General features: G+C 34.4%; 2 protein-coding genes across 23 annotated transcripts in view; one reads left to right on the top strand and one right to left on the bottom strand.

Moving 5' to 3' along the window:
- Window positions 1-3694, top strand: part of NEXN (nexilin F-actin binding protein) — a 51690-nt gene extending 47996 nt beyond the window's left edge. For 5 of the 6 annotated variants that reach the window (XM_047085430.1, XM_047085428.1, XM_047085429.1 and 2 more), the window contains 3 exons: window positions 2048-2233; window positions 2903-3263; window positions 3354-3694. In XM_047085430.1, the coding sequence (XP_046941386.1) occupies window positions 2048-2233; window positions 2903-3263; window positions 3354-3367 (561 nt within the window). In that variant the 3' untranslated portion in view covers window positions 3368-3694. The other variant, XM_047085426.1, reaches the window with a different exon arrangement.
- A 590-nt stretch (window positions 3695-4284) lies between these two features.
- The window catches only part of FUBP1 (far upstream element binding protein 1), a 33841-nt gene continuing 25341 nt past the window's right edge, over window positions 4285-12784 (bottom strand). For 6 of the 17 annotated variants that reach the window (XM_047085411.1, XM_047085412.1, XM_047085413.1 and 3 more), the window contains 3 exons: window positions 9630-9689; window positions 9404-9549; window positions 4285-9020 (listed from right to left, as the gene is read on the bottom strand). In XM_047085411.1, the coding sequence (XP_046941367.1) occupies window positions 9012-9020; window positions 9404-9549; window positions 9630-9689 (215 nt within the window). In that variant the 3' untranslated portion in view covers window positions 4285-9011. The remainder of the gene's footprint in view (window positions 9021-9403; window positions 9550-9629; window positions 9690-12784) is intronic. The other 11 variants (XM_047085414.1, XM_047085418.1, XM_047085419.1 and 8 more) reach the window with 6 other exon arrangements.

Raw genomic sequence — 12784 nt, 5'->3', positions numbered from 1 at the left:
GTCAGAGATACCCTTCAAAAACTTGTTGGCATAGTTTTGCCATGGAGTGCAATCAACTTCCAGCATAAGACTCCCTTTGCACTGGTAGTATTATCTGGTTTCCTCCTTTAAAAATCTGTGTTCAGGGCACCTGGGTAGCTCAGTCGGTTGACTATCTGGCTCGCTCAGGTTATGATCTTGCAGTTAAGGAGTTCAAGCCCTGGGACAGGTTGTGCTGACAGCTCAGAGCCTGGAGCCTGCTTTGAATACTTGTGTCTCCCTCTCTGCCCCTCCCCTGCTTGTGCTCTTTCTCTCAAAAAGGGGCGCCTGGGTGGCTCAGTGAAGTGTTTGCCTTTGGCTCAGGTCATGATCTATCTATTTGTGGGTTTAAGCCCTGCATCAGGCTCTGTGCTGACAGCTCAGAGCCTAGACCCTGCTTTGGATTCTGTGTCCACCTCCCCCACCCCCACTCTTTCTCTTGCTTTCAAAAATGAATAAACATTATAAAATTTTAATTAAAAAATAAAAATGTCTGTGTTCAACATGGCTTGTTTGTATTCCAGACATCTTTCAAGGTAACCTCATCCATATAACCTCCCCTAATCCAAGAATTCCACAGCTCCTTGTAGCCTTAATCCATACCACCCATTTAAATCACTTATAGTGTTTGACTTTCTAGTTTTCCAAGTAAGACATACTCCAAAACCATTTCTCGTCGCTTTTATCTCAAGTTCACTACCCAATTGTGTTTCCTTTAATATTCATGTGGTAGGTATCAATACCCTAAGAATGCACCAAACCAATGTTTAACATGTCTTTTAGCCTTTTTAGTAATAAAACCACAGCAACATCATTCATATTAGCAATTAACTGTAGTCCTGCATTGTGTTTATTAATAGGCATTAGGTTTATCATTTCAAACTGAAACACTGGTATTAATGGCAGGAGTACTAGAATTTACCCATTAGGTATTTCGTTGTGTCTGATGTTCTAGGATTTTCCAACATTAAATAAAAATCTAATTCCAGAAAACAAGAAAAACTATCCAATTCCTTCTACATTCATTGGAATGGAGTACAATACCTCAAACTGATGCAAAACATCCACACACCAAGATTTTTTCTTACATAGGCAATTACTTCAAAGCTTGTTTCAAAATTTCCTAACTTTAGTTGGATGTGGTACACTGAGGCAATGTCTTCATAGTACTGTGAAATATAAATGGTGAGATTTCCAGACTTAAAAGTCTAGGTAGTTTAGAAACCAAGAGTCCACTACAAGCTAAAGTACTTTAGAAACCCTGAATTAACTGTACCTACAACCCACTATACTAAAACTGCCCTCAAAGGCCACCAGTGACCCCATCATCACCAAATTGTTGTATACACTCACACTAATTAACAATTGAAACTCTGCTCTTAAATTACTCCTTAATTATTTCCATAGCTTCCAACTCTCACCCTATATAGAGGACTAACCATATACTTCAACGATTTCCCCCACGTTCCAGCCAATGCCTCTTTCAGTAGTTGTCTTCCATTTATTCTGTGAACACTCTCGTCTGTCATTTGACCATCAATAAATTTTGTTGGATGGAATTCATCTCAAAGACAATTACTAGCTAAGAAGGGTGGGGAAGAAAATCACAAAGTGGGAAGTAATGGAAATTGCACTTTCTATTACATAGCAGAGTGAAGAATGATGGACAATCTTGTGACAAGAAGTATTTTAAGTTAACAATGTATAACATCCCTACCCTTTTCTGTTATTCAGTATTATCAGCTAGCACAAAGAATTGGTTGAGCAAATAATACCCTGGGACTCCAATGACACTGTAGCTTTACACTGGGAGAAAAGGATTCTAATTGTCAAGAGAATGTTTCATAAATGAAACTTTCATTTTTCTCAAATTAGGGGATAGTGAAAATCTACATGGCTGCAGTATAGCACAAACAAACCAAACATGGTATATTTTGTGTCCATAAATGACATCTTCAGAAGTACTGCTTTAGTTCTTGTTGGTTTCTAGAAAATATGCAATTACTATTCTTGGCCCACTTTCATAAAGGAAGAAGATGTTGATGTCAAGCCTGCAAAAAAAAGTGAGGCTCCATTTACTCATAAAGTGAATATGAAAGCTAGATTTGAACAAATGGCTAAGGCAAGAGAAGAAGAGGAACAAAGAAGAATTGAAGAACAAAAGTTACTACGCATGCAGTTTGAACAAAAGGAAATTGATGCAGCACTACAAAAGGTACCAGGCTTACATGTCCTTTATTTTTCAAAGATGCTCTTGAAATTTTATGGGGGATTAGGAAAAAAAATTTGGGAGGACGCAAGTCAGGAAGGGGATGAGAAAGAGAATCCCACGAGGGGCCTGGCAAGGTGGGGGGAAGGGGAGAGAAGAGAAAGTGAGGGAGGAGTGGGGTTCAAACTCAATCAATGTGGGACTAAACTCAAGAACTGTGAGATCATGACCTGAGTCAAAGTCAGATGCTTAACGGCTGAGCCACCCAGGTGCCCTAAAGTAATTTTTTTTTTTTTTTAACGTTTATTTATTTTTGAGACAGAGCATAAACAGGGGAGGAGCAGAGAGAGAGGGAGACACAGAATCTGAAACAGGCTCCAGGCTCTGAGCTGTCAGCACAGAGCCCGACGCGGGGCTCGAACTCACGGACCGTGAGATCATGACCTGAGCCGAAGTCGGACACTTAACCGACCGAGCCACCCAGGCGCCCCCCTAAAGTAATTTTTAATAGCTTTCAAGTCAGTGGAATGTTTTATAAAGTACATAATTGTAGTAAGCATATTTACATGTTCTTTGGGAAGAAAGAACCCTTTTATCCATAAAATTCTATTACTAAAGCATTGTCCTAAAAATGCTACTATAAATGCCAACTTTAATGGACTTATTTTAATACAGAAAAGAGAAGAGGAGGAGGAAGAAGAAGGTGGTAGCATCATGAATGGTTCCACTATTGAAGATGAGGAGCAAATGAGATCAGGAGCTCCATGGTTCAAGAGGCCTCTAAAAAACACATCAGTTGTAGACAGTGAGCCAGTTAGATTTACTGTTAAAGTAACAGGAGAACCCAAACCAGAAATTACATGGTGGTTTGAAGGAGAAATACTGCAAGATGGAGAAGACTATCAATATATTGAAAGAGGAGAAACTTACTGCCTTTATTTACCAGAAACTTTCCCAGAAGATGAAGGAGAATATATGTGTAAAGCGGTCAACAACAAAGGCTCTGCAGCTAGTACCTGTATTCTTACAATTGAAAGTAAGAATTAATCATTTTTAATCTAGAACTTTTATTGTATTTAAATTTTTTTTTCCTTTAAAAAATCACTTTTCTTCTTCTCTTTTTTAGCTGACGACTACTAGCTCCCCTTCCCTCTCCCTGGAACTTTCTCTGCTCCCTCCCACCCCCCCCAAATTTCTTACTACATCCATGTTTTCTGTGGCGGGGCCAAAAATGGAAACCAGAAGTGCCACTATATTGACTTTTTATTCCTTTTCCTAACAGTCTTCAAAACACAAGCTCATCTAAAGAATACCTTCTTCCTATCCAAATCATCACCAGATTCGTCACCATATTGTGAAGTTAATGTGTATTTAATGGGGTAGAGTGGAAAAGTTACTCAATTATTCTAAGCTTATAGCAATTACGTTTTAAAGATCACAAATAAAACATTATTTTGCATGAAAAAATGATGTTTATGAGCTATTTATATACCTAAAATTAATGGAGACTTCATAATTTGGAAACTACTGAGTTTTCCTTAATAGTCATTTTTCTTGTAGTTTTAAAGTCTTTCTGAAGCACAGAGGGAAAAGGGGGAGCATGGAGAACAACAAAAGTTAAGACTAAATTTTAAGGAGAAAATTTAATGGAAACCACTGCCTATATAGAATTCTGAGTGTTGAGACTATTAACATGTACTATTCAAAGGTGTGTTATATTCAAGCTTCTAAAGCAAATTTACGTTGTGACCTTGCCTGAACAAATTATATTTTAGTAAAAAAACTTTGTATCAGTAGTTCATGCAGGAGAAAACACTTTCAACATAATTGAAGATTTTGAGGTCTAAGGGGGGGGGGAAAAAGGCACAATCTTCAATTTTAAAATCTGGTCTAAAATGAGTTTGTAAATAATTACCATGTTCTATTACCAAGTTGTTTTATATTTTAGTTTTCTGGAAGACAATTTTATTTTACAATGTAAACCCATAATAAAATAACTTGTGTATTTAAAATAAAGTCTTTTCAATATTTTAGAAAAGAAACAAAACACTCCCTTATAATATTCATCAATGTACATTTATTATTTTTTTATTGAGGAAACCATAATCAATACAAAATTACAGCAATCATGTGCCCTTTTACATACATTGTCATTAAAGCAAACTCTAAACCACAGTTTGTAAAGTATTCAATTTACCTCAAGTCCAAGCTGCATCTCCCTAAGACACTGTTCCCATCACAGTAGCCATTTTAAGCCAATCTTCTTTTTACACACGGGTAGTTTCTGTAGAGAACACTTTTCTCAGGACGAAAATGCATCGAGCATGCATAAGAAAAAATATATATATATATGCGCAAATACATTTATGAGTTTCTATAGGGCTATCACTGAAGAAAATAAAACCTTGGGATTTATTTGCTTCTTTTTTAAAAGCACCAATTTAAATCCCTCAGAAGTTTATACTGTGGCAAGATAACTCAAGTGACTAAACAAAAAATAAAGGTTATTTTCAGAGTCAAAATTATCTTTAGGTACTGTTAAAATACATTTTAAAATGAGGCAGAATTTTCAGAAAATAAAAAGACATCCTCATTGATAATTTCTACATCCTTACTCTAGACAACAGATGTTCACAGGTAGAACTGGTTCTCCTGGCAGAGCACTCAAACAAACGTAATCACTTCTGCATATATTCCTATTTCCCGCTTAAGTTTACTCTGCTACTCCTACCCAAACCCACCCTTTTGAATTAACTACCAAGGTATTTGGCTAAGGAAATATTTTACAATGTTTATAAACAACTAGTATTAAATCACTAGTTTTAGTATTAAAACCATTTTTGTTAATTAAAAATAAAAGTATACTTTTCATTTCTAAAAGAAACATCAAACCCATTAGAATTCTAAGTATCACCACACTAAAATATCTTAAAACAAACACATTGTCAAGTTTTTAAGTGCTAAATAAAATAAATCAGTTCAATTTCAATCTAAACATTGTTTCTACCACTCCTAACATCCATTGCATTCAAGTCAACTGGCTCACCTTTTCTGCTTTCCATTTATTTCAAGGTTAAGATTAGCGCCATTTTAAAAATGCAGTTATCAGTGAAGGCTTATGGTAATGAGTTAAAAAAAACTCTTGAGATAGAAACAATGCCCCAATATCTATTAGCATTCATCTATTATTTTATAAAAATGCAAACTACAGCTAACCAAAAGTTGAAAGGCTCCTTAAGGTTCAAAGATCTCCTTTATATTATCAGTCTTAACATACCTATCATTGACTATTAAAACAATACACACACACACATAAATGTGGTGCAGTAACTACACAACTTACAAAATTTAACAGTTCATGGAACATTTAAGATCAAGCAAATAGCACTTTAAAATGAAAAGTGATCAAAAGCAGGTACATTACACCCTATACCAATGTATGGGAATACATTTCATATTTCTCAATTATGATTTGCCAATTTTACCTTCTACATTGAGCCCTTCTATGGTCCATGCTCATCGGCTCACCAATGGCATACACTCAAAGGATTCCTCTTTATGGGTAACTATCTCAGGACCTGATTTTATGAGCTATGATTTGGTGCTTGCAGCATCTTCAGCACTGTGTGTGAAAATGAAGGCAGTATTTTTGAATATTTTTCTTTGTTGTAGAGATAAGCAGGAGTTTTAAAAGGATCAGCACATTTTAGAAACTGAATAAACAAAACTGATAGGATGCTGCTTTAATACATTCATCTTAACTCAAAATATGTACCAGTTAAAATCATCTATAAGAACACAAACATTTTAAACTGGCAAAAAAAGTAAAATGCAGCGTCAATTATTAAAGTATTATAAATCAGAAAAATATTGGTTGCTATACAGATTATGAAAGGTTATTTGCTATACAGTTAACATTTCACTGATGCACATGCCTTATCAAAACATACTGCCAGTATTCCTTATATTTTCCTTTTTCAGTGTATGTTACGAAAACTGAATTGTCTTAAAAAAAAAAAAACTTCGTAATAAAATTCTGACCCATAATGTCCTTACTGAATTGTTATACTTAAAGAATGAGAAAAAAATAAACTCCATATAGCTTTGGAGGGCAAAGAAAGAAAATGTCCTGTCAACCTGTCAATCAAAAAGCTTGTGAAGGCTGTTGAAGTTTCTAACCAAGTGATTTCCTAAATCTCGAAAACTATGTTAACTGCCCTTTCTTAACAATTCTTCTGTAGTTGGGAAAAGATTACAAAAAGTTTGGATGTAGTTCAATTATAGCAGCAATCTACTCATCATTTCTTTTTTCTTGTTTTAATAAAAAAATTAAAATAAAAAACATTACCCAGAAATGTAAACAGTTGTTTGAACAACTTACAGACTTTCCACTGAAATGGTAGCATAAATAACAAAATACATTTTGGGGAAGCAGTAGCAGATTGCTTTTGAATACACAACCACAAAAACCTCACAGGGACAACATTAATGTACTGAAATATTTATTTATATATGTCCTTAGGTTGTGCTTACCTGTTGCTTTTTGCAGCAGAACCTAAGGTGGAAGGTCTGGGAAGGCACTGTGAAGTATAAATAATTGCACTGTTTGCAATTAATAAAGATTTTAAACCTTAAATGAATCAAAATCAACAGCCTCCAATTTGTGAGTTATGATATTGAATCCAACTGAGCTATTTCTTCAGTTTAATCAATAAATGCACCACTTTCCTAAAAGGTCATCTATAAAACAGTATCATGCAAAATACTGAAATTGTTCATGTCAATAACCCTACTCTTAAAAGTAACACATAACTAACTCCTTAACTATTAAACTTCAAACTAGAACTATATATCCATATCTAAATAAGGGCAAGGGAAGTCACTCCAGGTTCTATAAAACAATCAAAAACATTTCAAATATCTATAATGAAATGAACTGCTATTTTCTACCCTATAAGTAATCTCAACATTTATGTCCTTGTACATCTTCCTTTATAGTATATTCAGAACTGGTGCTCCCCACCAATGAAAAGAATATATATATATATGTATATATATATTTATGAAATGGTGTTAAAACTGCTACATTGCTTAATATTTGCAAACTGAAAACCACTTCTGTCTGACACATTTCAAGTCTTTCATATTAATATAGAAGATATGCATACTGTACACTGAAAAGCAATATATTTTAGGAGCACCAATGAGTAATACTATTCAATTTTAATGATCAGTTTTCTTTAGCTATAGCTAAAGCATATCAAAAATACTTACCCATTAAGCTCACTTAAAAAAAAAATACAGACCTATGTATTATTCTATGTTAAATTAAGAAGCAGTTATGGTTTTCCAAGATATCAGCACTGTATTCCAACATAATATTCACACAAAGTATGGCATTTACATTATGTGGAACATTGACAAAAAGATACTGTTGCAGTTCATCAATTTGTCATTCTGATGTACTTACAGTGCAATGCTCCTTGAAGGAACACAATCAAGGATGATACACAGCACAGTCCTCCTCACCCCTACAGAGCTAGTTCTATACTGGCTGGATCAAACCTGCACTTCAACAGACAATGGCAAGACAGACTGTATTTGCATGTAGTCTAATATATTAATATGCAAAGAGCCAACAAATATGCAAAGAGTAAAACAATGGATTTCAACAAAATATCAGAACTTCAGCATGAGTGTTATAGGGTAATAAAGTGATTTCAAGTACATAAAAAATTAAGTTGATTCAATGATTGGACTTGTGCATTTACAAAACAAGGCTTAACTATACTGCAAAAAGAAAAAAAAAGAAAAAAGCTTGAACATTTCCATACCCCGATAATGTTTCAATGGCAGATGCACTGTAGCTATACTTTTTGCATACTATTTACTTTTCTACCCTAAATTTAAAAAGAAACACACTAATATTGTATACATTGAAAGTTTCTTTACATGAAAAAACTTCTTATTCAACTACTCATATTCACTATCCGAAAACTGTTTAAAATTAGTTATGCTGAAACAGTCTTGGAAATCGAAGTAATTATCAAATTAAGAACAGAAAGGTTAACTGTTATAGCAGCAGTACAGATCTGAAACAGTGGTCATGTATAAAAGGAAATTTCACTGTTAATGCAATGGAAGTATGCCAAAAGATCACTGTACACACATGCAGTTTTGAATCAAACAGAAGGAAAAAAAAATGAAGATATCAGGATTACTTGTGCTGAAACAGCCAAATACAATAAATGGAAAAGATCCTCCAATCTACTACTATACTGCAAGGGGGAAAAAACATGCCAGTGTTTAAAAACTCAATTAGTATTTCATGGGGAAAGCTTATATTTTGTGTATATGTATCTTAATTTATCATTGCTAAGAAATTATGAATCCTTTAAATACCCACATATCCAACTTACCGACACAGGAGGTTTCATATCATTTATTGTAAAGCACAAAACAGGCATTTTAAAAGTGAAAGTATACATTGAAAAAGTACATTTATATCACAAAGCATTGACCACATAATAGTTGCAAATACATTTGCTGGAATGTGTACATCTACACTAAATACTAAAAACAAACCAATTTTCATTTCTACACAGAAATATTAACCTCCTATCAGTAGTGATAGATATTTTGTACATTTTCAAAAAAAAAAAAAAAACACTATTTTAAACCAAAAACAAAATTAAGATCTTCATCAAGTCGTCTGCATCCATATATTTAACAAAGGTTTTTTTCCCCCACACAATGAAGCAAATACTGTATTGTCCACTTCTTATTATTGGCCCTGTGCAGAAGAGATACATAAGAAATACACAAAAAGTTAAAGAAAATCCTTTAAATGGAGCTAACTCAGGAGTGAATCCTTTAAGAAAGAAAAACTGGTTAATATAAATGGTGGTGGCTTCTTGCATGATTTGCAAATCCCTGGGGGAAAAAAATTTATTTTTAAAATCAGAGGCACTGTAGAAATACTCAGCACTCAGATGCCAGAAAGCATTATAAAAAAAACAAACAAAAAAACCCAAACAATACATCACAGTACTTCATTTAGTTATGCTATGCCAGATAAAAATTTAAAAGGCAAACATAATCCCAAACAGACAAAACAGTAAACATGCAGAAAACATGATTGGAGTAGAAATCAACACATTAGCAAGTTTAGTATACCTGAGGTGCTGGAGGATGCTGTGGCATTCCCTGGGGACTTGTCTGGGCATAGTAGGCTGCTTGTTGTCTATAGTACTCAGCCCAGGCTGCACTATAATCTGGCTGACCACCTGGTGGAGCACCAGTAGGAGCAGGAACCGCTTGACCTTTGAGAAAACAGAACAACTTTGTTGCTGTAACCACAATTAAAAGCCCAAAAGAATCTCATTTCTAATAAAAACAATACCTTGCTTCTTGTAATATTCCTCCCAAGCTTTTGAATAATCTTGTGTCTGCCCTTGTTGACCTAAAAAAAACCCCCTAAATTTTAATACAAAATTATATCCACTGTAAGTACAGGTTACAAAGACAAGCACAGAGGGTCAGAATTGCTCCTGTTTTATCTTATTCATTAGTGTCAGAAAACTACTCTGTAATTAAAGAAATCAGAATGCTGTTTCTTTTTGCCTTACATTAATCGTAACTTTTAGTTCTAAAGCATTACTATTAATAAAAAGCGAAATCAAAACCATCCACATAGTTTTAACAAGAAAGGCAATGATTTAGGCATAATCTGGATTCAATTACAGAATTTATAAATATTAATGTTCTAAACTGAGTTTGGCAAGTATTTCAAGTAAACAATCTATGGTTCCCTGATGGTGATGCTGGGTGTGGGGAGGGGGGGAGACCACTATTTTTTCTTGTCTTATTCATTTGGATGTTACACTACAGGTTTTAAATAAAATGTAAATCTTTGATGGAGGAAAAGAACATTTTTGAAAAACAAAAAACCCATGTGAAATCTATTAAAGACTTCATTATTTTAAGATACGGTCAAGATCTTTGTTTCCTGATTTGTGACCTATAAATTATGTGTACGAAGACTAACCATCAAAATACTCTTTAATAATAAGATGTTTAAAATTTTAATATATGTTCAAACCACAATACAATTTTATTAAAAGTAACATGACAAAGAACATAAAGAACAATTACCCAAGACATTCGAAGGAACAAGATCAATCAAACACAAAACTCCACAGCTTTCATGAGCAGGTATTTTTTTAAGCAGGGTAATTAAGAGACTAAAGAGAATTAACCAAATCCAACGCACAAAATTTAAATGGGCTCTGGATTAAAATAAAGACAACACAGACACACACAGCCACAAGAGACATTTTTCTGACAACCAAAGAAAATATGGTCTATATGTTGATATTACTGAAATAATTTATTTACAACAGTGTGCAACCTACTTTGTAAAGGCTCAGGCACAAAAAATACATATATACACACACAAATTACATATGATAAACTTTTTAAGAATGTAGAATTTGAATAGAAAATATAAATATGGGTGTTCACTGTATGATTTTTCTGATTTTATCAAGGTATAAAAATTTATAAAATAAAAAGTTGGGGAGGAAGAACATGTGTTTTCCTATTGAGCTCCCTTTTTTGAGCAGAATTTTATATAGCTTATTACTTTACCTGGTAAAATTATTATAGCTAGATAAAAAATACTAGAGAACAGACACAGGGAAAGTTGTTTTTTATGTTTGTTGGATGTTGCCAACTTTGTATAGCTGAACTCTGTATAGTTGCTGAAAATAGGCTATCACCATCAATCACAAAATTGAAGAATTAAAAGCAACTCAGTGAATAGAATTTTAACTTTTATGAGTAACTTTAAAAATCCAAGAAAAAAAACCCCTTCTATAGGCAACAGAGAAATCCCATGTAATATAAACAAAATTCTTAGTTTTGTTTTCCAGAATTCTTTTCAAACAGGAAGTGAGTTTAACATACTGATCCAATGAGGAGACACAATTTAAACAAATCTGAAATAGGTTTCAGTATTTAGACAACTCCCAAATATCCCAGGGTATCAAGAGTAATAAAACCACACAATGTCTCTTACAAGTTGTACACTTGAAAACCTGCTGAACTGAGGCCAAACTCGGTTAAGACAGCAACAATTTCTACTTCAGGTTTACAAAAAGGGACTGAACATCATTGTTAAGAGATACTCATTTTAGAGGCAAAATTACAATATAAGATGGTAGAAACAGAGACACATTAAGAAAATTCATCCAATTCAAATGTTACCTACTCTCCCATTTCAAATATTTCTGTGGAAAGTGAAGGGTAAACATGTCAGACTGTAAGAACATCAAGCACTTGGTAAGTCGTAAACACCTCACATTCCAATCTTGAAGGTGTCCAAAGAAAAAGTCATCTCACTCCTCCAACATGAGGGGCAAGTTTTGCCCTGCTGGAAAATAACTCTTCCTATCTGCTTAGGACTTACTTGGCTCTCCCCTAGCCTCTTGTGCCTCTCTGCCCCCTTTAGGAATGTACTTTAGCTTGCTCCCTTTATCCTTCTTAGTTCAAGAACTATTGTGATGCCTGTTTAGTTTATATTTTAGAACATCACTTAACATTTACATGTAGATTCACCATTTGTAAGGTTTGACTTTCATTTCATTCAAGAGGTAAGACTTGCCCTAGAGTTCACACATAACAGCCCAATGGCCAAACCTGCTTGAATAGATGTCACTACAAGTTTTCGCTCTATATACCTGCCTCTTTCCCACAACCATTTTCCTCACTACACATCCTTTCCCCTTAAGGTACCATATGCCAAAGGCTCAGAGTCCACATCAGTACTTAATATTGTAAGAGCCTTTCTCTAAGTCAAACTTTTCCAAAAAATGCCTTCACCTGCCCTCTCCCAAATGGGAACTGCCTGTCTACTTTGAAATCCAGTTTGATCTGTTTACTTATTACAAAAGTTTCCTCATTCTAGCTCCAAAAATACCCACTCTTCGAGCTTTACTGCCATTCCTTGTAACACTTAAAATTTCCTTTGTTAACCCTCTATAATCTCATCTTTGCGAATTTCTCTCCTAAATTCTCTTGATATTAATCCTACGAAATTCAGAACTGTTTCAGAAAACAAAACTAACTAAAAAACTTAACTTGAGGCTCCTGGGTGGCTCAGTCAGTTACGTGTCCGACCGGCTCAGGTCACAATCTCACAGCTCATGGGTTCCAGCCCCGTGTCAGGCTCTGCTATCAGCTCAGAGCTGCTTCAGATTCTGTGTCTCACTCTTTCTCTCACTCAAAAACAAACATTAAAAACAAAAAACAACAAAAAAAACCCCTCCTGTTTTAAGAGATTTACTTACTTATAAACAATGACACATTTATAACGTTAGTGGATATTTTCTGTCCTTAACAGGCAAAGCTGAGATTTGGCTTCAGAAGCTGGGACAGCCTGCCCAGTTTGGTAAAGAGGTTACTAGATTGGGAACTGGGATGTCCAAAGTCCTAGAAAATCCTAGCTCTGCCACTGTAAGAGTTCAACTTGGCCTCTCCAAATAAGATAGCTGGATT

Source organism: Lynx rufus, unplaced genomic scaffold (assembly GCF_022079265.1).
Source record: "Lynx rufus isolate CCGP_SWC_20201006 ecotype Redwood Valley unplaced genomic scaffold, mLynRuf1.p SCAF_2, whole genome shotgun sequence".
NCBI classification, from domain to species: domain Eukaryota; kingdom Metazoa; phylum Chordata; class Mammalia; order Carnivora; family Felidae; genus Lynx; species Lynx rufus.
This window is presented reverse-complemented; position numbering and strand designations above follow the sequence as displayed.